General features: G+C 37.8%; 1 protein-coding gene across 3 annotated transcripts; it reads left to right on the top strand.

Annotated features, from left to right (window-relative positions):
* On the top strand, positions 1-26,116 carry ptp4a2b (protein tyrosine phosphatase 4A2b). Of its 3 annotated transcripts, none has more exons than XR_010015275.1 (8): positions 1-108; positions 19,345-19,624; positions 19,916-20,024; positions 20,124-20,216; positions 21,932-22,062; positions 23,039-23,113; positions 23,200-23,367; positions 25,645-26,116. XR_010015275.1 is itself a non-coding variant. In XM_063014394.1 (7 exons), the coding sequence occupies exons 2-7, from the start codon at positions 19,620-19,622 to the stop codon at positions 23,309-23,311; spliced, it is 525 nt and encodes a 174-aa protein (XP_062870464.1). In that variant the 5' UTR covers positions 1-108; positions 19,345-19,619; the 3' UTR covers positions 23,312-24,264. The 3 variants fall into 3 exon arrangements, 1 of the variants encoding a protein (XP_062870464.1); XR_010015274.1 differs by having other exon boundaries at positions 25,642-26,116; XM_063014394.1 differs by lacking the exon at positions 25,645-26,116 and having other exon boundaries at positions 23,200-24,264.
* Positions 26,117-26,184: the final 68 nt, after the last annotated feature.

Below are 26,184 nucleotides of genomic sequence, written 5' to 3'. Positions count from 1 at the left end.
GTCAGTTGTTAGAGTGTGAAGAGGATGAAGGCAACGTACAGAGCTTAATCTGTCCTGAACCGTATTCTCTGTTACTGTCAAGGGATTTCAATGTTCAGCCTGTTCTTTGTAAGTACTTTTACTTTGCGACTGTAAACCTTTATAAATATGAATACAAATAATGTATTACATAAAGGCATTTCTTGTAACGTCGGTGACTCGGAGCGGTGTGGTTCACATAGTTGCTACTAGCCGGTCCCCGAAAACGTTTTACATTGAGCTAATGAAATACTTCATACTTAATAGTATGTCAGTTTTATTTGACCACATAAATCCCTTCATTATTCAGACATTTTATTTAGTTCGCAGCTGCTGTGTTTTAAAATAAAGACGCAGCAGTTGTATGTTAGCGAAGCAAATGTTAAAATGTGGCAGCCATTTGCGGGCATGAGACATTTTAGAAGCACTCAGATATAATCTTAAGCTTTCTAAAGAAACTCGCCATAGTTGCTAAAATGACATCTTCCATGCTAAACTTTTCAAGTCAGTCTAAAAGAATAAGTTCTGGTCAAGCTCTGGTTTGCAAGAAAGACCTAGCTGTCTAAAAAGCCACGCTTTAAGATTGCTAACTGGCTAGTTAGCTTACAAAAAGCTACAGCTTCTGACTTGAGGTAAACCCGCACCCAGCTTAACTGTTTAACCGCGAGTCATGTTTGGCTCACATTTTATATCTGCTATATATAAATAAATCAGTATTTGTAAAGTCTAGACTTAGTGTCACTTAATCTGTCTGCCTCGCCATGACAGAGACTTTGATTCTGAGTATGTCACTAACGGCACACTGCCATACTAAATAGTATAACATTAACATTTATGGCAGTTGGCAGACGCTTTTATTCAAAGCGACCTGTGACTGGATACAGTGCAAGCAACTGAGGGTTAGGGGCCTTGTTTAAGGGCCCAACGGTAGCAGTTTGCTAGTGGCAGTGACTGTCTGATTGCTAATCTAGTACCTTAATCAGAAAGCTACCACTGTCCTAAATGTGTTTAATATCTGCCTTAGGTTTACGGCATTTAGCAGACGATTTTATCCAAAGCGACTTACAATTGTGACGAGCAATTTCGACTTAAGGGCCCTGCTCAGGGGCCCAACAGTAGCAACTTGCTGATGGCAGGGCTTGAACCATCAACTTTCTGCTTCTAGTCCATTAGTATGTCAAAAAAAGTGACCACACTGCTGATACTGTGTTAATTTGACATGTTACTTAGTATGGTTTTATGCAGTTTAATGCATATATTGCTCCATTCATAAACTAGTGCTTGGCAAAATGTTTGAAAAAAGAGGTCAACAACAACACAGTTGAGTCAAATGTTTACATACACCCACACTTGTATAGGTTATGTAGATTATGGCTTTGAAACTGAATGATTGGAGCACATACTTTTGTCAGTGATTATTGTAGTTTTTGTAAAAATATGCTGGGTCATATACCTTCATGCAGCCTGCACTTACTAGTTTGGTGATGTAAAAGATTCTGTAATTGCTTAACTTAAATAGATGGTCTTGAAATTCATTATTATTGCACTTTAAATTAATTGGCACTGTCGCCTCACAGCAAGAAGGTCCTTGGATTGATACCCAGATGGGGCGGGCCGGGTCCTTTCTGTGTGGAATTTGCATGTTCTCCCCATGTCTGCGTGGGTTTCCTCCCACAGTCCAAAGACATGCATTCAGGTTAACTGGAGATACTAAATTGTCTATGACGGTGTTTGACATTAAACTTGTGAACTGATGACTTGTGTAATGAGTAACTACCGTATTTGTCATGAATATAACCAAAAGTGTGTAAAACATGATAAATAAATATTAAATTGAATAGACTTGTCATATGCACAGGGACTTGGAAACTAGTGATGCATTTTTTGGCAATTTCTTTAAACCAATAACAGACCGTGATTAGTTAAGGGTTAACCGACAAGCATATAGTGTCACATTAAAATATAAAAACCCATTACCATCAAGTCATCACGCTTTATTTATTAAAACAGTAAATGTGTCAGTATTATGTATAGAATAGTTCTGTCTGTCTTTATAAACATAGTATGATTTTAAGTATTATGTGACACCTTGATGTGTATAACAGTGCATTTAGGTCAAACTATTTTGTGATTATAAGTGATTCTCAAGTGAAATATTATGTAGGTGTTGATTAAGCTTTACCTATATGAATATAAACACTTATTATGGATAGCTTAGTCCACTTGTTTTTAACAGCTGGTTAGCAGTGGATCACAGCAAAAGCCAGTGTCGCAGCCCAAACAAATAAATTATTTTAGAAATTATAGGCCTAAAGTATAGAAGTGCAGCTGCTGCATCTACACACGTTGCTGTATTGATTTTATTACAATATGGACTAATGTAGGTATATATCTGTTTGTCAGTCTGTGTTCATTCCTAAGCTTGTCATGATGTTGTTTTGTTTGGTTACTAGGTAATTATCGTATGTTGTATAATCCATAAACTAGTGAGCATGACCAGATTACATAAATAATGTAGTAGTAATGATAACGGACACAAACTGGGTGTAAGGGGATACCTCTTGTTTTAACAGTGCTGTATTTTTGGTTCAGACAGACGCACATGAACACTTTGATTGTTTTTTCCAACTATATTAGGGTTTTATCACCAACCTAAATAAAACATAAGTAATTTTAGGTTCTCTTTGTTTAAGTATTAATTTCACAATATCAGTCTAGCAAGTTAAAGAAAGATACCTATTTAACGTTATTTAAGTGCACTAGGTAGGGCCTATGTTTATACGAACATTCTAAGTGTTGGTCAGGAAAAATGAATATGCATTACTAGCATGTTTATAGGCAATGAGTTCATTTTCACACAATTTGCATACTTGTCTCAAACTATATTCGACTAAATATTTTAAGAGATACATATTACTTCTGTTGTTGGTGTACTTGTACTGGTAGTGATTTATTTATTAGAAACTAATGTGGATTGGAACACAAATGGAACTAAATATGATTTTTATTTCAGAAAAACATACATTACTATATACAAAAATATGAATACCAGTTAATAAATTAAGTTATAGTTAATACAAGACTGATGTGCTCCATAGGATTGACAGCTTTGTATAAGGGCTGTATTTTTGTGCACCTATGTAAAATGCACAACTGAATCTACATTTTTGACTGGTAGACACTTTAGTGTCACGTTAGTGTTCTTTTTTTATTACAACTTTAAGTAACAAAACTTGCATGAGATCAGCAGCTATAATGAAAGTGAACTGAAAACAAACTGAGGAGTAAATTTATGCACATTTTTAAAACATTTAAAAACCGATTTGGATGTTTTCCTACTTAAGTGTGTTGATAAGTTTAGCTGATGTAAATAATCCTTTTGGGTACCAATAGAACGGCTTTTCCCTATGCATGCAACAGTATTATTTGCTTGCCATACATCAGTTCATACAATTGTCAGCATGTTGCCATGTTAAGATTTACTGTCACAACAGAAGTAACTGCATTTTCACAGGAAGTGGCCAATGTGGCAACATTTGCAAGTGTCTCCCCTCTTACAAAAAGAAGGTCGGCATTGCCATTCGAGTTGCTCATCTCTTTTATTTGCTTTTGCACTGAATTCAGTTGTTTATGTTGTAATTTGTTTAAAGATCAAATTTCTTAACATCTTTATCTTAACCCAATTGAACAAATGCTAATCCAAATAAACTTGACCAAATCAAAGTTGCAAAGGTGTGATTTGATTTGAAAGGGCAGCGGCACAACGGCTTGGTGTCCGTTCTGTGTGGAGTTTGTATGTTTTCCCAGTGTCTGTGTGGGTTTCCTACAGGAGCTCTGGTTTCCTTTCACAGTCCAAACGCATGCAAGTGAGGTGAATTAGAGATACAAAATTGCCCAAGACTGTGTTTGATATTGAACTAGAGCTGATGAATCTTGTGTAATCTGAAATTACCTGTCCTGTCATTAATGTAATGTACACATTATATTAAAATACAAATAAATAAGTAAAGTAACTTATTGAAAGATATAAAAAACTACTGTGATGTTCTTATTCAGAAGATAAGCAATACACATAGCCACATCCAGTGCCTTACCGTGACCTGTATGTAAGCAAAAAATATTGTCTGTCTACAAATACATTGCTTATGCCCTATAAGGCCAGTTCAAATACCTGTCACAGTCACACCACTCCTTGAGGAACCTTTGCTTGCACATGATCCAACTCACAAAGGGTTTAAGAACCAGTTACCCTTTTTAATCTATGAATAAAAAGCAAGCAATTAATGTTTTTTAATTACTTAAAGATTTTAGTGACATAAAGAAATAAATTGACAAAGAAATAAGCTGAAAATGTCTGTTTGGAACAAGGTCTTTACCAATATGTCTTATATTTTACTTTAAATTCTCTGTTGTGTCATTGCTCGAGCATCTGTGCCAATCATGATATGTGAACCAGATCTGCTGTGTCGATCCCTAGTATAAGGGAGCAGCTGGAAGAAAAAAAACTAATTTACTTGAAATGAATTAGTTTTGTTCTCTTACCCTAGGTTTTAATGACGTGCACCAGGGAGATAGCCATGAATTCTGAGAAAGTAGCATGACCATTTTTTGCCAACCTTGAGGTAATATCACAAAGGCCGTTTTCAGTCCTCCTCCACTGGTCATTGATTAACCCCAGAGTTTTAGTATCTGACAGCTTGGTTATGCTCTTATAAGACAGCATTACATAGCTGCAGTGATATGAGCAGGTGAATCAGCAGGTCTAGCTGTTTCGCACAACGGCAGCTGCTGAAATTTAATTAAACACACAGTCTGTAGTCTTTTACTGTTTTGGTATGGAAGATCTGTGTTTAAAATGTTTTTTTTTAATGTTACAAATAATAAACCGTACTGGAACTACTGGAACAAATTACTGATTTCCTTTTTATTGCATTTTACGGTTTCTATTTTTTTTTTACTTTTTAGAGGAAGTTGTCACTAAATAAATTGCATTGTAGTGACATGAATCTTCCTCCTGTCACATTAATAATTACATCTTATAAAATTCATCAATGTCCCGTCATGTCTACATCAGTAAGTGGCACATGCACTAAGGGACAGAAACAAAACTAATGCTCCGTGACAACTTTTCTAAAGAATGAGAAATTTTAAAAACCACCTAAGCTACCCATTAGTTTAGTGATTGTTGTGGGAAGGCTTCCTGTCAGCATGGTTTAAATAATTCTGCTCATGTGGTGTTGCTGTTTACTTTATATATGTAGTTTTTTCTATTGTTGAGACTAGTCTGGGTCTCCTTAACTTTTTTTAGGAATCAGCAGCAGTAGTTTAACAGTATAAAACATTTAGATGAAATGTAGACAGCACAATATAAAATTAAAACGGATGTGGAAATTTTTTTTTTTTTTATTATTGACGGTAAAACACTTGTGACCTTAATTTTACAATGGCAGGAAAGTCGTTTATTTACAGCATACAGTATACTACATACATGTTCCCCTATATACCACCATATTCTCAGCTTCAAAGATGTCCCCGTCCTCCCCCAGCTCGATTTCAGATCTGTGAAAAATAGTGGAGGGATTGAATAGGGTCTGCTGTTTTGTTTGTGAGTTATGTTTTGTGGGTCATCACCTGTTAGTCTGAGACACCAGTGACACTTGCTTGTTTATGCATCTTTTATACACAGTCGAGTCACATTATTATGACCACCAGCTAATATCCAGAGTGACCGTTGTGTGCAGCAAGGACAGCAGCCAGACGGGCTTGGAGTGACTCAATAAGATCCTGGTAGGTTGTCTGGGTATCTGGAGCCATGCTGACTGTAGTGCATTCCACGGCTGCTGGAGGGTGCGTCAGGGTGGAACCTTAGAGCGAACACGATGATCGAGATGGTCCCGCAGATGCTTAATTGAGTTAATTAGGGGGCCAGGGTAGTATGTAGAAGTCTTGGTCATGCTCTTCCAACCATTGTCGAACATTTCTAGCCGTGTGACATGTTGCATTGTCTTGCTGTAAGGCCCCATCCACCCCAGGGAAGACAATTTTACCCATGGTACTTTTACCTATAACAGCAACAAGGTATATACAGGGGTTGGACAAAATAACTGAAACACCTGTCATTTTAGTGTGGGAGGTTTCATGGCTAAATTGGACCAGTCTGGTGGCCAATCTTCATTAATTGCACATTGCACCAGTAAGAGCAGAGTGTGAAGGTTCAATTAGCAGGGTAAGAGCACAGTTTTGCTCAAAATATTGCAATGCACACAACATTATGGGTGACATACCAGAGTTCAAAAGAGGACAAATTGTTGGTGCACGTGTTGCTGGCGCATCTGTGACCAAGACAGCAAGTCTTTGTGATGTATCAAGAGCCACGGTATCCAGGGTAATGTCAGCATACCACCAAGAAGGACAAACCACATCCAACAGGATTAACTGTGGACGCAAGAGGAAGCTGTCTGAAAGGGATGTTCGGGTGCTAACCCGGATTGTATCCAAAAAACATAAAACCACGGCTGCCCAAATCACGGCAGAATTAAATGTGCACCTCAACTCTCCTGTTTCCACCAGAACTGTCCGTCGGGAGCTCCACAGGGTCAATATACACGGCCGGGCTGCTATAGCCAAACCTTTGGTCACTCGTGCCAATGCCAAACGTCGGTTTCAATGGTGCAAGGAGCGCAAATCTTGGGCTGTGGACAATGTGAAACGTGTATTGTTTTCTGATGAGTCCACCTTTACTGTTTTCCCCACATCCGGGAGAGTTACGGTGTGGAGAAGCCCCAAAGAAGCGTACCGCCCAGAGTGAAGCATGGGGGTGGATCAGTGATGGTTTGGGCTGCCATATCATGGCATTCCCTTGGCCCAATACTTGTGCTAGATGGGCGCGTCACTGCCAAGGACTACCGAACCATTCTGGAGGACCATGTGCATCCAATGGCGGTGCCGTGTATCAGGATGACAATGCACCAATACACACAGCAAGACTGGTGAAAGATTGGTTTGATGAACATGAAAGTGAAGTTGAACATCTCCCATGGCCTGCACAGTCACCAGATGTAAATATTATTGAGCCACTTTGGGGTGTTTTGGAGAAGCGAGTCAGAAAACGTTTTCCTCCACCAGCATCACGTAGTGACCTGGCCACTATCCTGCAAGAAGAATGGCTTAAAATCCCTCTGACCACTGTGCAGGACTTGTATATGTCATTTCCAAGACGAATTGACGCTGTATTGGCCGCAAAAGGAGGCCCTACACCATACTAATAAATTATTGTGGTCTAAAACCAGGTGTTTCAGTTTCATTGTCCAACCCCTGTATGTGCAGACAGCCTATTACACACCTTATATACCACCAAGCCAGCCCACGAAACGTGACTTTCTTCATGAACTACGCGCTGCGCTGTAGAAAGTAGGAAGTGATCATAATAATGTGACTCGGCTGTGTATTAGTATCATTTGAATAGGGATTATCCACATAAAAATATGAGAATCTAAACTTGAGTGGTGTAATGTGAATCCCATTTTAGCCACATTAAACACATTCATCTCTCAAAGACATAGCCCATAATATTGTAACTGATGTGGTCTATTTATACCTTCAGGTTCAGATGCCTTCAAGCTAATCAAAAACTAAATGGCGCTGTCCAATTTTTTGCTGCTCTAAACATTTTTTTTGTGTAAAATGTTCCATAAGCAGACACTGCCCCACTTCATGTAAATGCGCTCATTGTCTTAGCATGATGTTAAACTGTAACATGGAGACTAAATTAAAACTAAATCTAAAAATGTACTTACACTGCACACACTGGCATATATTATTTACATTTAAATTGTATTCAAATACTGAGATTTGTTTTGACAGCCCTTTATTGCGTTGGGTAAAAATCTTATTAGGATTCAAAGCAGATACAAGACATGAAAAGACCAGGTGTAAACAGGGTCAGAATTTGTCAGCAGGCTAGGCAGTGCTCTCTGAGTTTTACATATATAGTTTTACATACTTTAGTGGGTACATGGAGACAACTTGACTGTGCATTGCAGCTGAATTTTCGGACCCTTGTGTTGGGTTTACTGGAGCCAATCACTGGTATTTTTCATTGTACCGTGTCAAACTTAATTTGGATGAAATGGAAAAAAAATCTCAGTTTAATTGCTTAGTTCCTTGGCGTCCATGTTGCTTGTTGCTAAAACTGTTGCTTAGTTTCATGTCATTTGCTTTCATAATTTATTTAGACTATATATTTATCAATTTATCACAATGATGGTTTCAATTAAATCTGACGAAGCAGATTATAAAGAAGTACGTCTTTTATTTATGGTTCAAGGCACTTAAAGAATGTAGGCACACTGGCTACTGAAATTAGTGTGGTCTAAGGCATGTGGCTTCAGGTGTACTTCTATAACCCACGCCTATTTTTAGGTATGTTTTTTTCTAGCTCTGAAAAGATCTATATTTTCACTTTCATTCTGTTTTTTGTGGATTTTTATTTGGACATTTGTGCTGTTAAAAAGTAATGAAAAAACATGATTGACAACGTACAGTGATAGCTGCATAAATAAACAAACTGCTTATGTGTAAGATTTTATTATTAATGAAATCACTTTAGCTACAAAAGAAACCTTTACCTTGTCCACTAGAGTCATATATTTGTCCTTTCATCTTTTCTAGAGATGTCATAAACCAATTAATCACAAAATCTAATTAATTTTATGTAAGTGTTTAAACTTGCTCCAACTTATATTTTAATAGGTTACACAAAATACAAGGAAAATCAACCTGCCAGTTATTTTATTGTATGGATAATTTGTTTATTACATGCTGTTAGGATACACGTAAGAGTGCACTTCAAACAAATGCAATTTCCTGTCTGTAGTCACAAGCTGCGGCTCTCTTTAATCTGGCTGTCGCTGGACTTTAACCTTTGGAATGTCACACATCCTATCTGAGATGTGTTTTGGTATTTCAGGAGTTTGTAACCTGCTGGTGTTTGGTGGTAGAGTGAGAGGTAGTGGAGTGTATGTGCAGAGCACCATAAATCTTTGGATGATTGATGTGTCTGGTAAACAGGTACCAGGTCATTAGAAGGGCTCAATAAGGAACACAAACTGACTGTTTAAGAACTTTGTATTTGCCTTCCCAGCTTAATTGGTTGATGAGCCAGCAGCTTTGTAATTTTGTTCTATGCCATGCTAAATAATGCATGGTTATTTTTTTATTGGTTGTCTTTTTCAGGTGAAGTCCATTTATTAAGCTGACATAATTAAATACTCCTGATATAGTGGATCACAAAATAGCTGAGAATTGATTTAAAATTTAATAAGGTCCAGTTAGAGAAAATTTTCTTAAGCAAGTGTCCAAAACATTATCAAGTCTAACCTGCATTATGATTCAGTACCATAAACTGTTTATTGAAGTAACTGAGTAGTTATATCAACATCTTATGTAGTCGGTCACCGGATGTCTAATTCAAGTACAATTCAGTAATATTTCAACAATATTTACTATCAGTTTTCACACCAAACTAGATTAATTATAAATAACAAATACTCCAAATGAATGTTCTTTTCTCACATAAGGTAAAAAATAAGGGCTGCATTTAAAAATGGTTTAATAAAGGTGCATCTTGAAGTGCCTAATATTACAAAAAGTAAATAAAAAGTGTAGTTTGAGTTTTACTTTTTAATCTTGTTTTTTAAACTCACTTTTACATCTCTTGCATTTCTCTCCCCAACTTTTTCTTGTTCAGCGCTTGTCCTGCCAGGAATTTAAACTGGGCTGAAATGGTGTCTGGGCCATTCTCATACACATGTTAAGGTGCTTATTGTCTAGTAGTGATGCTTCATAATTGCCATGGTCTCAGAACACAGACATGTTGATTTTTAACTGTCCATGGGGAGAATAAACATGTACAACTCTGTCCATCCTTTGTTAAAAGCTCGGTTTTAGCTCTTTTCAGGGCATGCCATTTGAATGAGCTTTTCTTTGATTCACTTTCTCTTTAGACCGCTGTTTCTCACCTATCTTCCCTGTGTGCGCCACTCACTCAAGTCACCGCTCGAATCATAATGCACAGATCTGATTGGCTGAATCACGTCTCACATAATATTTGCAATGCATCCGATTAATCTGTGCATTTTCTGTGCTGCTAAACCAGCACCATAATTGTGAGAAAAGTAACACAGGTCAAAATTAAATGCTATGGTAATTGTATTTGTAACTATTGTATTTAATTTTACTTTGTAATACTTTGTAGTTTATTAGTTTTAGGCCCAGGCCCAGATAGGACAATGTATTACTATTAGTACACACCCTCTAAATAACAATTTCCACAACAATTTGTAATGTGTAATAAATCAGTAATGCAAATTATACAAAGGAAATTCTGTTAACTTGCAGCAACAGTTTAAAATGCATGGTTTAAAGAAGTTCCAGTGGCCTGCACAGAGCCCTGACATTGTTCAAAGTCTTGCGAAAAGCCTTCTCAGAAGAGTGTCTGTTATAGCTGAAAAGATCATGTGGAGGTCACTATTTTAATCCAACTTGTTTTTTAAATGAGATGTTAATCAGCTCATTATCAGGTGTCAAAATACTTTGGGCCATGTAGTTTATTTACATGTATTTACACTGTAGCATTCTGTTTTTGTAAAAGCTTCTTTTTCTTGTTGGTTTAAATTGTACATGGGTTTTATTGTTACACCTACCAGAATCTGTTATACACTAACTTTTCTTATTATACCCCCTCAATTTACACATAGCCAATTTCTCATTGCACTTGTGGCCTCCATTGCATGTATGACAGCCACGCTGATGAGTCAAAGATACAGGCTTGCACACATTTCTCTCCAACAGGTGTGCAACTGCTGGGTGGTTTCTTTCATGAGATGATGAATTCATACAGAGCTTTGCCGCTTATGACATAACATGCTATGCTGTCTTTGCTCAGGCTGGCGACTCCATCAGAATATAGAAGTCAGTTTGTTCTGCTAGCCACCAAAGCAGCAATAAATAGATTTAAGACTTAAAAAAGAAATACAATATTTTCCAAGTGGGTCTAATACTAGACAAAATTATTTTTGTGAGTACATTTATAATATGTATTAGTTTTAAATGGTACAAAGTTTTAGAGTTTTGAAAGCTAAGACCTGGTCTTCTGTCTGTCTAAACGTTACTTACTAACACTCACTAATACTAATTCATTTCTTGCAAAAAAAAACAACAAGACTTTGGTTCTAACAGGGTTTCAGCAGATTTATATTCTTGGGCTGTTGTTTACTTAAACTAGAGTAAGGTAATGTTCACTTTGGAAGCACTTCTGTAAGTCGCTCTGGATAAGAGCATCTCCTAAATGGCGAAAATGTAAATGTGTGATAACACCTGCTTTTCTGCAAGCATTACAGCATCGTCAGGATTTACACTGAAAACATGAATAAAAGTTTCCAGTGTTGAAATGTTTAGTGTGTGGTTACCCGCACACTATCAGTAGGTCGGTTTTGCCCTTTTGGTAAGCTTGATGAATAAGCAGATCAGCCAAAGGAGAACACGGTCACCTTGGCCTGAAAAAAGTGTGTGTGTGTGTGTGTGTGTGTGTGTGTGTGTGTGTGTGTGTGTGTGTGTGTGTGTGTGTGTGTGTGTTGTAGGTGAGAATGTTTGTCCCAGCAGTCAGTGTTTTCTGTGAATTGTCAATGACTATGTGGGTGTATGTTTTTCCTCCGGGTGTGGTGTGTGTACTGTACACCAGTCATGACATAAAAGCTGTCCTCCAGTGGGACATTTCACGCTCTGCAGTCAGCTCCAGCTCCTAGTACATGCAGTGTGGTAGTCTGCACAGCTTCTTGCTTTGCTTTAATAAAGGCTATTACCCTGCCATGCACATGACCTTTAATCTTAAGGATCACTCCAGTTCATTTACGATAAACCAATGTTTTGTGTGTGTAAGGCTATGTTCCAGCATACATACAGTTGTGATGTACTGTATATAGTGTAAACAACTGAGGTCTAAAGGTCTCATGGTCATGGGGCTTGAACCGGCAACCTTATGATTATTAGTCTAGCACTTTAGTCGCTGACCTACCACTGTCTTAGATAAACTACATGTAAATAGAATTGTATAATCATTTAATAATAAAATAATTAAAATATTTATTTAGAAAAAAGACTGCATTTATTTTGCTTCATTTTGTTCCTGATGAAAATAAATGAATATATATTTCTTTAACCTTTCTAAACAGAAAGCTAACTTTCACTCAGTCATGACTATGATAGTCTAAGCGGCACATACAGTGATGTGACTACTGCAGAACATGCAAGTGTCCATACTCAATAGACCTGGATAAGAATGTGAGTTGGCTTGACTCTTATCTCTCTTTCTCTCATATGCTGCCTTTCTTGCTGTCCCCAATCCAAGGCTGCTAATCTCACTTACCTCTTTTTTTAAGACAGAGCAGCCTGCTTATTAGGCTTTCCCATACAGCTGTAGCCTTGTCTTTCCAAAAGATGAAGACTAACCTGCAGATCAGATTCAGTTTAACTGACTAAAGGTTTAGATTTAGAACAGAACTGCAGCATATACATGCTGCTTGGTAAATAAAGCTTTCTACTCCATTTTAACACCTTTTTTTATTTTTACCACACAAAGCATTAACTTCCTCTACCAAGCTGCTTCTTCCTTTTATGATTAGCTCTGAACCATGTGTGCTGCTTCTGATGAATTCAAGAACAAAAAATTCTGATTTTGCTCATTAATAGAAATTAAATAAATTATTAACCGATAACCAACATAACAGCATTAATCAAAGTCATTGTTTAATGCTGTCAATTTAAACGTTATTTACATTCATTTCCAACAACTGATGCCTGATTGCAATTTAGAGCACAGCTGCAGTTCCTAAACCACCTTTAGTGCGCATATGCCAGCTGTGTACAGCAACATTTTGAGTTTTTTAATCTGCTTTTATACTTTGACATGCATATTTGTACTGAAGCATTTTTGGGTCAGTATGGAGTGTGCATGTTAAACTTTTTAAACAAAGATATTTGGATATTTTGTGTCATCTTTCAATATAAAGGTCAAAGTATAAAGGTCATGTAGAGCTTTAAAATAAAATGCCTTTTATATTCATCATAATTAGCATGTTTAGTTAGCACTTGTAATTAGCACTGTTTGCTACCAACTCTGTTTTATTCTAATTTTGAATGTTGATCTCAAACCAAAGCTTGGTTAAGGAATCAGTCCTGGAATATCCTGGAGTGATTTTCTCAGTTTCCAGATTTAAATCCCATAGAAAATCTTTGCTGGGATTTAAAGAAAACAGATGTACAGGGTGGGCCATTTATATGGATACACCTAAATAAAATGGGAATGGTTGGTGATATTAACTTCCTGTTTGTGGCACATTAGTATATGGGAGGGGGGAAACTTTTCAAGATGGGTGGTGACCATGGTGGCCATTTTGAAGTCGGCCATTTTGGATCCAACTTTAGTTTTTTCAATGGGAAGAGGGTCATGTGACACATCAAACTTATTGAGAATTTCACAAGAAAAACAATGGTGTGCTTGGTTTTACACTGATAGCAACACCGCAGAAGAAATGCTAGCACAGGCTTCCAGTATCCGTAGTTTCAGGTGCTGCACATCTCGTATCTTTACAGCACAGACAATTGCCTTCAGATGACCCCAAAGATAAAAGTCTAAGGGGGTCAGATCGGGAGACCTCGGGGGCCATTCAACTGGGTACTTGCTACATGATGATGTGTTTCCCTCTTTATGCACTGAAGCTGGCACGTTCCCTGAGTTTTTCCAGCAAGATGGTGCACCACCACATTATGGGTGTCAGGTCCGAGCATTAGATGAACGGTTTCCTGGAAAGTGGATTGGTCGTCGTGGGCCAGTTGAATGGCCAGTTGAATGGCCAGTTGGCCAGTTGAATGGCCAGTTGAATGGCCCCCAAGGTTAGGGTTAGGGTAACCCTAACCCTATCTTTGGGGTCATCTGAAGGCGATTGTCTATGCTGTAAAGATACGAGATGTGCAGCACCTGAAACTACGGAAACTGGAAGCCTGTGCTAGCATTTCTTCTGCGGTGTTGCTATCAGTGTGTGAAGAGTGGGAGAAGAGGGTTGCATTGACAATCCAACACAATGGGCAGCACTTTGAACACATTTTATAAGTGGTCAGAAACTTGTAAATAACTCAGGAAATAATAAAGTTATGTTACCATTGTTTTTCTTGTGAAATTCTCAATAAGTTTGATGTGTCACATGACCCTCTTCCCATTGAAAAAACTAAAGTTGGATCCAAAATGGCCAACTTCAAAATGGCCACCATGGTCACCACCCATCTTGAAAAGTTTCCCCCCTCCCATATACTAATGTGCCACAAACAGGAAGTTAATATCACCAACCATTCCCATTTTATTTAGGTGTATCCATATAAATGGCCCACCCTGTAGTACGAAAGCCATTAAACCTTTATGAGCTGGAATATTTTGCCTGATCAGACTATAGGTTAAGATTCTACATGAGAGGTGTTAAAAGCTTTTTAGTATTTAACAAAATTGCTAATTAGAGGTTATCAAGGTAAAAGGATGTTCCACCAAGTGCTGAGGGTTGTGTATGAGTGCGCATGGACATTTTTCAAAAGAAATAATGGTTTACATTTAAACTCAAAATTACAATTTATGTTATTGCTTGTATGTATCAAAACTCCTACATCGTATCAGATGGTTTTCTAAACTTTCATTTAAAAATTGTGAGATGAAAAATGGGATTAAGACATCCTCAGTCTTGTTTAGATGCCCTTCACTGGTTAAAGAAACAGTGCAGTACTATTTAAGTGCGTTGGCAGGATTTGTAGCTTGAGTCGAAATGATAGGAAGAAATTAGCCATTTGTTGTGGGTGTATTATCCAATCTAATGCCTAATAATTAGCCATATTTTATATTAGTCAAGGAAAAGCATACTAAGTTATTAGTAGAAAGTCCTCTTGGTCTACTTTCAATAAAACAAATATTATGTGTTAAACATTTTCCTTGTGTCCTTTTGGGTTTCCTTTGGGTGCAGAAGGTGGACTGGCAACTCTAGCCCCACTGCAACCCTAATTAAATAAGTGCTAAAGTAAGAGTTATTTTGAAAAGGAGCGTAATTTGTTATTGATTATAATACCCATTTATTATTCAGTTACATTTATACCAACACAGAAAATGTCCACCCGGCTGGTCTTAAACTTTAACTTTCTTTGTTTGCATTGGCCACAATTCAAGACAATAATGAGAATCTCTGCAGATCTGGGATGAAAAGTGCAAAGTCATCTTTCCTAGATGCCCGTTTCTTTCAAGTTATCTGCTGTTTGGTCTTCTGTGTTCCCTGTATTCATAGATATCCCTAGTCATTATCATGATTTGTCACAGAATGCTTAGCTAGCTGCACAAGGGAAAGCAGCTGAACTGTGCCCACTTGCCCAGCTGCATGGAAGGGAAGTGCAAGTAGTGAGTGAGAAATGATGATGATACTGTTTTTGCAGTTGAAACATACTTCTTTTTTGAAATGATAATAATGAAACATGGAACAGTTGCTTTGCCAAGGTTTGGTAGAAAATCCAAAGTGTTGTTTTATGCTGATAGGACATTTGTCCAAATAGTCAGATGTAACGTAACATTTTTAGACCTGCTGGAACACTGGTGCCAGTGTCCTCAGTAGATGGAATTTAACGTCTATAAAGGTTCAGAGGCTGTGAAAGCAAATAGAATCCCAGGACTGCTGTAACATACATGCCCTTTACAAATGTATTGTAATGTTTGACTGTAAGTATGTTACAATATGTACATACTGAACTCTTCCCCAGTTAAAGAGAAGCTTTTTTGTTTACAGAGGAGAGTCATTTCTGAGAAGTTCCCTTTTTGTTGTCTGTTCAGTATACTGCTGATGTTTGTGTTTAAGTGGTTGGTAGAGGAACTGAGTGAAGTGTGTTTCTGACTTACATGCGTTTGCCCTGGTGCTAGAGAAAAACTTGCCACTGTGCAATTACTGCATGTATCATGTTGGCTGCTATGCTGATTTTGTCGCCTACTATGTAGTGTCAGTAACACACAGCTTCCCGGACTTGTGTTTGATGTTTACTTCTGGGTACTATCTGTTTTACATTTTTTATGTTATTCTTATATCTCAGCGAGTTTCCTTTTTCTGCCAATATAAAAGGAATCAAGACAAATAGTCAGCAAAAAATCAGGGGAAAAACATTTACCACGTGTCATTTCTCTTGTAGCAGTGTATTTGCAGTGTGAATACACCGCAGAATTAAAATTCTGGGTCGACAAATTCACACTTTATTGGCCTGTTGGTCGCTGATTCAAATCTAACAGAGTACAAAGGCACTGTCAAGAGAATCTTAGTCAATGTTGAATACAGAGCGGAAAACTGTGCGCAAATTATAATTACATAGACAAAAAAAGCTGTTGGGCATTCATGACATGAAATGATTTGCAAATGATTGAGAAAATGTTGCAAAACCAGGTACAGAGAACTTTGTAACTCTCACATTACTTTGACATGCACTTTAGGTCATTTGTTGTGGGTTGGTGTCTAAAAGAGCATATGTTTGATTAGTGACTACTAGTGTCAGTTTGTTAGCCAGTATTAGACGGACAGTTGTATAAAGTATTTTTAACACTTACTAGGTTTGTAGTGTTTGTAATTTGTATTTCTGTATAATGTTAGTTGCTTGTAATGCTCTTTTTGGTTACATTTTATTTACTAGCATACAGAGTCTCTGCAGTTGTGGCACTTCACTTCACACATAAGCCAAAGTAATTGCAGAAACAGTTTGCAGATTTTTTTTTTTGTTTGATTTGCAAGAGTTCCCGGCAGATCAGAAGTAGAAGACTATTTAAAGGTTCAGGCTGAACAGCTGCACTTCTGTTTGTCAGCATGGTAAGCCCATATTGGTGCCCCGTTACTGTGCTTACGGACAGTGCAGTGTAAGAGCTGTGTCTCATGCTGCATCTCCGTTGCCGTGTGGGAATACTTCAGGCTCAGTTGTCCTCTTTGATCCGTTGCTTTAGCAGGGCCCTTTGTTGTAGGATTTCAAATGGTTCTCTTGATTTACTGTGATCAAGGTTAGGTCTTACTTCACTTTCACACAGTCACACAACCTTTTAGCTTTCAGTTTATTAAAAAAAGGTCCCAGACAATGGACTTTATTCGAAGAGGTTTTGTGCCTGTACCCTTTCTTGGAATTAGAAGGTCAGAGTCAAACCCACATTCTCTTTTTTTTACAGATCTTTCATGTTTAAATTATTCCTTTTTGCACTGGAAAGGCCCTTTAAAATTCCTTATATTAAGATGTTCTCTCCAAGTGAAATGAATGTGCACAAAAGGGGCTGTAAGGTGGCTTAGGTAGCACTACTGCTAAAGAGTATGACGCACAGAAGGAAATACAGAACACACTAACACTAAAAAAATGCTAGCGACGCAAGCGACATGCATCTATAGACCGTTTCAATGAGGGTAAACAATAACAACGCTACTGCGCATGTCTGTTCCTTTCACCTTTCCGGTAGCGCCATTTTTAAACATCCATCCAGCTGTCAACATGACGAGCTCGTACTTTGCGAGTCTCCCGAACCCGAAACAAACGCGATATAAGCAGAAATGAATGATAGATCATCAAGTATCTGTACCGGACCCTTTTGAGGAGAATTTAAGAAGTCAGTGTTTTTCCTCTGACCTAAGACGTTTGCCCGAGGTAACATACCCAGCCGTGTATCACTACCTTGTTGAAACGGAGTGTGTTTACACCAGAGAGGCAGTGAAAGCATACCGCAGTTTGGACGCTTACAATTCATTATTAAAATCATTATTGTGTCATCTCCCCTTTTGTGTCTGTTGAGCTAAGAGCCATTATAATATGATAAAAATATGACAAACCACAGTGAATTACTTCTCATCTGAATTAGAACATATTAGCTAATGCTAAAACGATTTTTTTATAGCCTAACTGGAAATACATGAAATATTTTACAGTAAGCACAACGTATTCATAAATAGTTTATTTACTTTTTGTATTACAAAAGTAGAACCATGTTTCTTTACATGTCATTTAATAATGAAGCTAAGCTAATTAAGCTGTTAATATAATTCCATATAGTGACATTTCCCCAAAATATAGTCCTATACAGTTATGGCTTTTACACAGTATTATAAGGGGAATGTAAACTTTTTAAGGCTTATGTTAGGTTTATGTTTATTCTGTACTATTAATACAAATATTAAGCGCCTGCGTATTTTAATACACGTAAGCTAAACGTCAGGGACAAGACACCATGAGAACAGCGTTCAACTGAGTACATTTGTTCACAATATTTATTAAGAAATAATATACAGTATATTACATTAATTATAAGAGTTGATGGTGGGTATCCAGCCGTCTCTATTTATAGCAGCAATCCAAGCGTTTCGCTGTGTGTTCTTTTGGAAATCTGTTCACCTTTATTTCTGAAAGCAAGTTTGTACCCGGTCTGAGGGAACATCCGACAACCGAACAACACGGTCCTAACTTTAATTTAGACATACTGTCAATAAATCACACCTGAACTAACGCAAAGGAATTGAAGCAGTTGTGGTCAATCGCTATTGTTCTGAGCGCTGTTTACCACCAAGCGGAAGCGTCTTAGGAACATCTACGTCACTTCCTGGACTCATGAATATTCATTTGAAACGGTCTATACAAAGCCATATAAGCCTGTCTGTTAATCAACCAAGGTTGGTTGTTCCCTGATTGATCATGTTGTCTTAAAACTTCTTTGTAATTATATAAAGTCAGGAAGAGATGTGTACAAGCAAATGCAAAAATGAGTCTAAATTGTAGAAGTATTTATGCTAACATGTTTGCTTAATAGAAATCAGTGCAGGTATGGTATAAGAATCAGTTTCTGAACTAGAAAACAGTAAGGCTAATATCAGGGACGTTGTAGCCTAGTGGTTAAGGTACTGGACTAATAATCAAAAGGTCACTGGTTCAAGCCCCACCTCTGCCAGGTTGCTGCTGTTGGGCTCTTGAGCAAGGCCCTTAACCCTCAATTGCTCTGTCACAGTACTGTAAGTCGCGTTGGATAAAGGCGTCTGCTAAATGCCGTAAATGTAAATATCAGAACATAAAAGCTCTTACGAAGAGTGTTGACTAACCCACAAATGGCACTAAATTCAGAAATAAACATGTACAAGTTTGGTTTCCTATATGGCGGCACAATACATTTTTTAAAATTGATTCTGTAACAACTGTTTTGAATTCAAAATGTCATGTTTTAATTCTGTCCTTCTTTTCTCTTGACAGTGCTTCCGTGCAGATTTAAGCCGCACATTTATGGCGTTTGTGAGTGGAGACTTCTGCCATGCTCAGCACCTCACAATTGTGAACAAGTGAATCATCAGCCCCCCGCGGGACTACGCTACCCAGAAACCCCCCTGACAGCTAGCACTTTGAGCCAAGTCTGTTTCTCCCAAATCCCCCTGGGATTACGCGTAGTCCTCAGCTTGTGTGCAAGCAAGTACTCTGTCCTTCCCTTGCCATTTTCTGTGTCTACAGTCAATCCGAAACACCTCTCCTGAATGGGGTAATCTACAATTGTTTTATTGGATGACCGCAGGCTAGTCTCCCTGTTTAGGTTTCATTTCTTTACCTTTTCACCCATCCTGTTTTTATACACCATTCGAGCACTGTTGACTAAATCATCCTCCATTTTATAATTTTTGTATTTTTATTTTTACCACTTTTCATAGTCCAGTGCCTTTCATCATACCCAAGCTTGTTTTTTAGTTATTTTCTTTTACTAGAAGTCCTTGCTGAATCTGAGCCAAAGTATTTTTTAAGGAACAGGAATCATAGTTTTTTTACTGTTTTAAAGCCGTCTTGCCAACATGAACCGCCCTGCCGCTGTCGAAATTACCTACGAGTGTATGAGATTTCTCATCACACACTGCCCCACCAACAATACCCTCAACAAATTCACAGAGGTAAGTGTGTGATGCATTCTTCTTCCTCCTTCAGTCAGTATGTATTATTTAGGCGCTTTCTTCTCACAGTTGATTTGCGCTTTTTGTATTAATCATCAGGAGCTAAACAAATTAGAGGTTAACACGCTTGTGCGTGTGTGCGAGGCCACTTACGACAAGGGGCCGGTAGAGAGGGAGGGCATCCAGGTCCTGGTAAGTAACATCATTTAGCTTTTTTACAGAGACACACTTACTTTCATGCACTAATTTACGTGATCTGTATACTGGTCCTTCACTTATTTCTCATACTCTAACTACTATACACACAAGTAAAGAAAGCAAATTGACTAGCTATGATAATAATAGCCATAGCAGCTGACATGGCTTTAAGAATCAAACAAACAACCATTTTCTCATCAAGGGAATAAAAGGGACTCCCTTTGACTTAGCTATGGCATAAAGGCTTAATTAAATGTATTATAAAAGTGATATCCAGCTCTTCACCAACCAGAGTGCAGTGGTTTTATAAACAGCTGTTAGTCTTTTCCTTTTTCAGTACACAAGTCTGTACAAGAATGTGGTAGTAAACCAAGCAAAGAATGCACGCAGTGTAGTCACACACAGCTGCCCTACAGTGTGGCCTTAGGGGAATTACTGTGCAGGTGGATCAGTGAGTAACTAGCATATGAAGCTGGTATGGCTAGTAATGAGCATTATGAATTATAATCCTTCTTTAAAGTCTTTGCAGGCCTTAACGCAGGCTGCATTATTTATAGGCTCTTGTGTTCATAGAAAATATTTTGTATATTAGACAAGAGTGTTTTTGATAGGCTGTGCCCATCAGTCACATTTTCACCTACCCCAACAATTTGGTCTTACTTAACACTTCAGCAATTTAACAATACAGTGGGTGGGGCACTGTAATACCACAGTATGTACATGCTTGCTGCACCCAAGCATTTGCATCATAGTGTGAGCCAGTGGAAGTAAGTGAGTACTATTATATGACCTTTGACACGTGTTAAACATGGCATTAAAATCCATGTTAAGTGATACTGCACTTTCATATGATCCACAAGCTTCACTCCTCTTAGCTTAAGAATTTACTCAAAGTCTGTAAAACATTTTACGTTTATTGGAAATATTTTACAGGCCAGCTATAAAAATACTATTGTTTGCTGTATATGCCACAGATTTTTGTTATCCAGTTACCCACACATTTATACCAGAGACTGGTCAGGGCATTATTCATGAGGGAGATGCTTTCCAGAGAGCTTACCTGTCCTCCCTTTATTTTCCTTTTATCTCTTACTGCCATGTGACTCCCTGTTATCTCTCCATCTTCCCTCCTACTCTTACCCTCCACCTTTGTTTTCATATTTCTAGCCTCATTATCTGTTTATCTTTTTACCTTCTTCTCCCTATTCTGTAGTTTTCACATTCTCTTGTTAGACTTTTGTCCTGGCACATTAGTCCACATTTCGTTTCCCATTCAGCCAAACCCATTCACACATGCAGAGTTTTACCATTCAGTCAACCTTAATACTGACTGTGATTGTAATCAGGAATTGTTTTGTTAATGATTTAAATAATGCAAAGACATCAATTGTTTTCTGTTCAGGTTATAACTGCATCACGCTTTATGAATGGGTTTAATACAGAATTGGTGTTCCTCCTGCCTGGTGGCTCCATTCTCAGCACTTTTCTCCTGCTGCACACGCCCAAACCGTCTCATTCTCACCTCCCTAACCCAGGCTCTAAAACATCTTACTGTGCTGTCCCTCTCATAAATTTGTTCCTAATCTTGTCCATCCACACCACTCTGAGAATTATTTAATAGGAGAGCTAAATTGCATTTATTAAAATGTTATTAATTGTGCAGCCCTATCTATAGATGTTTTGAGATTGATTTTTATTTTATTTTACAGGACTGGCCCTTTGATGATGGAGCTTCACCTCCAACCCAGATTGTTGATGATTGGCTAAACTTGGTGAAGACTAAGTTCCGTGATAACCCAGGGTGCTGTATTGCCGTGCACTGTGTGGCAGGGTTGGGCCGGTGAGTAAAATCTTTGGTTTCTGACACTTGTATATTAATATTCTTCCTTTTATGAACATTGACATTGAGAGGATTTAGAAGATGCTCGTATCCAAAGCATTTCCTTACCGTACAAATAAACAACAGTCTAAAAACACTAATCTGATAAAACCCTGTCAGGAGAGAGTATAGATAGAAGGACAGAAGTGCAGGTTAGTTCCCAGCTTGGGAAAGAGGTGGGTCTTTAGTCATCTTCTTAAGACTGCCAGAGGTTCAGCTGTTCGAACAGGGAGGGTAAGTTCATTTCATCATCTATGTGCTTGTTTAGAATCAAATGTGGGTAACTACAGGAGGGCAGTAAAGGAAACACATTGCTTATCAAAATTACTCCTAGAACACAATGACACAAAATAATGAATTTTTAAGTAAGTACAGCCCTTGCTCAAAGACCTCAAGGAAGTTCAGCTTTTATAATTCCACCATTAGAAAGAGGCTTGGCAAAATGTCATTCATGGGGGAGGGCAGGGGGAAAAACACTACTAACCAAAAGGAAGAAAGCTTATCTTACATTCTGCAGAAAATGCCTTGGTGATCCGCAAAGCCTTTTTCTTGTAGTATTGTATGTACTGATAAACTGAAAATGGAAAACAGGTTACAACAGCATTCCACAATTTAATTATTCATTTCAGCGATGGTCAGCTAATTTCTTATTGCAGTAGATCTTATTTCTGTGTACAACTGCTGGTTTCAAAAGATTTCAAAAGTGTCTGGACAAAATGTAAGCACTCATGGCTAGTTTTGCAACATCTTGATTACTGCAGAAGTCTGCATAAATGGCACCTAATCTGACAAATTACAACAGACCAAACTCTTGTAACTGTATCTCATAAGAGCCTTGTGTATGAGCATTACATCTATACTCGGGAATGAAGTTACTGAATATGACTAAACTGAACATGACTTAACATCTTAGTCTAACTTTTTTTTTTCTTTATAGAGCACCTGTTCTGGTAGCTTTGGCCCTAATCGAGAGTGGAATGAAGTACGAGGATGCAGTGCAATTTATAAGGCAGTACGTAGTCCTCATGCACAAACACCACTGGCTGGTTTGTTCTCATATCTGTTTTACCTTTGACCTGTTTCCTGTTCTGTTTTCAGGAAGAGACGTGGAGCCTTTAACTCCAAACAGCTTCTTTACCTCGAGAAATACAGACCTAAGATGCGGCTGCGGTTCAGGGATGCCAATGGTCACAGCTGCTGCATCCAGTAACGTGCCAGTTGTACACAACTAGTGGAAAATTCACCTTGGGGAGAAAGTAAAAAGATGTGGGTAATTAATGTGATGATTTTTATTCTGAGTCATGGCTAATCAATCACAGCGATGTAACAAATGAAACCTGATCTGTGGATTCACCAGCTGTATAAATGAGAGAGGTCAAAGCACACAAATATGGCGGCCTCCTGGTTACCAGTGTACCAGTCACGGATTTAACAAACAGAAGTCCTTTGTGATTTTTCCAAAGTCTAATCATGGGATAGCTTTTTATTCTGTTATTTTTTCAAATGAATTATTTTAACCATTATTATAAAAGATGTATTATTGTGTACTGTTGGCTGTAATTAACATAAATTGGATAAATGGTCAAGTCGATGTTTCTTGCTTTATTAAAATTTTTTACATTTTTAGTCGCTGAAAAGGACCAAAGTCGTCTTTTCAAACACAGCTTTTTTTTCTCCCAGATTGAAGTCATTTTTAATTTAGGTTCATGCTGGGTTTTAAATGTCAGCTGTATTTATTCTCTGTAATTTTCAGGAGTATGGTTTGGGCCAGGACACTTTATTTTCTTTTCTTTCTTTTTTTTTCTTTTTTTTTGAGCCATGCTATTTTTACTTTGAATTTCTAAATCTGGGGAGTGCAATATTCCATTTTAAAAGAACAATCAAGTTTAGGACCGTCCTACATACACACACAAGTTGAAAGTTTGGCTTGTTTTAGGTACTTCTCACTGACCGTGTCTACTCACTTTTTGGTAGTGCGCCAGTTAAAGGTTTTTGTTAGCCAGACAGGCAGTACACACACTTTTGCTGTGACCCCACTGATCTGCCATTAGGTGCACTCAAGGAAATGACAGATGGGAAACTGATTGTTTTTATTAAATATTTGCCCACATTTTGAGAATATCCCCATCTTGTTTTTAAAATGAATAAACATATTGATATGAACTGTGTTGTGCAGTTTGTGGGTTTTTTTTTTTTACTTTTGATAGAGGGTCTGTTACTCATATATATACTCATTATGCTAATAATATAAGGAAACAGTTACATTTAGGTATTTTTAATATCACAAAAGTATGTTTAATGAGAGAATATAGAAAAAAAATACACTTGATTTAACTTTAAAGAAACTGGACTAGTGACAAATGCATCAGGCAGGGTGACATCTCTGATCCGACTCCAAGAATGAATTTAGTGGTATAAAGTAGATGGTTCATCATTTATTAGTAACACTAGAAAATGAGGACATACATAGAGTTCTAAAACTGCTTAATATGAACACAATCGTTAGTCTTCATCATATTGAGGACAAACCATGCAGTTTCTGTCACGTCTCTCACTATTGGAAAAGATTCAAGATTCAACCGATTCTATTTGAATCTATTTTTATACACGTGTACAAACATTATTTCCAGCAAAGTTGGACCATTTTGTAAAATGAAATAAAAATAACAAGGATTTTAATGTAACTCACAAAAACACAAAGAAAAGATTTGCAGTGTTGTCACTAATCAAGTTCATTGTACTTTTTAAATATAAATGTAGTTGGCACAGCAGTAAAAGAGGCTAGCCCACTACAGCTGAGAACCCAGTGTTTGAATGTCACCAATGGTGTTGGCTCGTCAGGTCTGTAACTGATTGACTGGGTGGCTAAGTGGGTAGCTTCACAGCAAGAAGGTCCTGGGTTCAATCCCCAGGTGGGGCGGTCTGGGTCCTTCCTGTGTGTTTGCATGTTCTCCCCGTGTTTGCGTGGGTTTCCTCCGGGTGCTCCGGTTTCCTCCCACAGTCCAAAGACATGCAAGTAAGGTTAATTGGAGATACTAATTTGTCCAAGACTGTGTTTGATGAACTGATTAATCTTATTAATTAATGTGTAATAAGTAACTACCGTTTGTGTCATGAATGTAATCAAAGTGTAAAACATGATGTTAAAATCCTAACAAACAATAAACAAACCTGATTGACTATGTCTGGGTTCGAGGCAATGGACAGTTTAGCCAATGGGAGGTGCACTTGTCAGTACACTCAGTGCCTGTCCCAAGCCTAAATAAAAGTAAGAGTTGCATCAGGAAGGGTGTCTGGCATAAAAACGGTGTCAAATAGGTTATGCAGACCAGAATGATCTGCTGAGATGCAGGAGCAGCTAAAAGTAGAAAATATATATACAATATACTTTTTAATGGATTGGGATGTGAGGATACTAGTGTGTTGTAGGTGCATGTGGAATTTTTGTCTTTTTGTTTGATACAGACTTGATACAGTTTTCATATGTCTGTGCTCGCTGTCGTCTGATTCTCCTATTCATGCTGCACCATACTTTTTCAGTAGGAGACAGATCTGGACTGCAGACAGACCTTGATTGAATCCATCTTGCCCTCCACACGCTGCATGTTTCTAGTGCCAGAGGAGGCCCCAGAGCATCACCAAGCCACCGCCATGGTCCACAAGACAGACATCATCCGATCAGCGAGGGTCCTATGAGGGGCTATTTTGATTAATTAATGATCTACAGTGGGTGACAAAATATATAGAGCAACTGATTGACTACAGTCAGTAATTGTACACACACAAAGTTCATTTGTATGGTAGGTGTAGCTTATAAATTGTCAATGAATGTACATGAGTGTACTTAATAAAGTTCTTAGTGAGTTTATACTTCAGTTGATAAAATGTTTAAAAATTACAGCAGGCTGACCAGATCAAGCCAAACTTTTCTATCACCAGCCTCTGATTCCAGTTTCTTCTGAGAGATCCCCAGGTATTTTAACTGTTCAAATGGATTATAAAAGTATTAAACCTCTTTGACCTTTTGCACTTTGTGAATTTGATTTTAAAATTATATCATTAATTATTTAAAAATCTACATAT

This window comes from Trichomycterus rosablanca, chromosome 2, assembly GCF_030014385.1.
Source record: "Trichomycterus rosablanca isolate fTriRos1 chromosome 2, fTriRos1.hap1, whole genome shotgun sequence".
Classification (NCBI taxonomy): Eukaryota; Metazoa; Chordata; class Actinopteri; order Siluriformes; family Trichomycteridae; genus Trichomycterus; species Trichomycterus rosablanca.
Note: the sequence above shows the minus strand (reverse complement) of the source record. Positions and strands in the feature narration are given on the sequence as shown.

Coding starts and splice junctions, on each gene's coding strand:
- ptp4a2b (XM_063014394.1), top strand. Junction 20,217..21,931: donor GGGAGGGCATCCAGGTCCTG/GTAAGTAACATC, acceptor TTTATTTTACAG/GACTGGCCCTTTGATGATGG. Junction 23,114..23,199: donor GCAGTGCAATTTATAAGGCA/GTACGTAGTCCT, acceptor TTCTGTTTTCAG/GAAGAGACGTGGAGCCTTTA.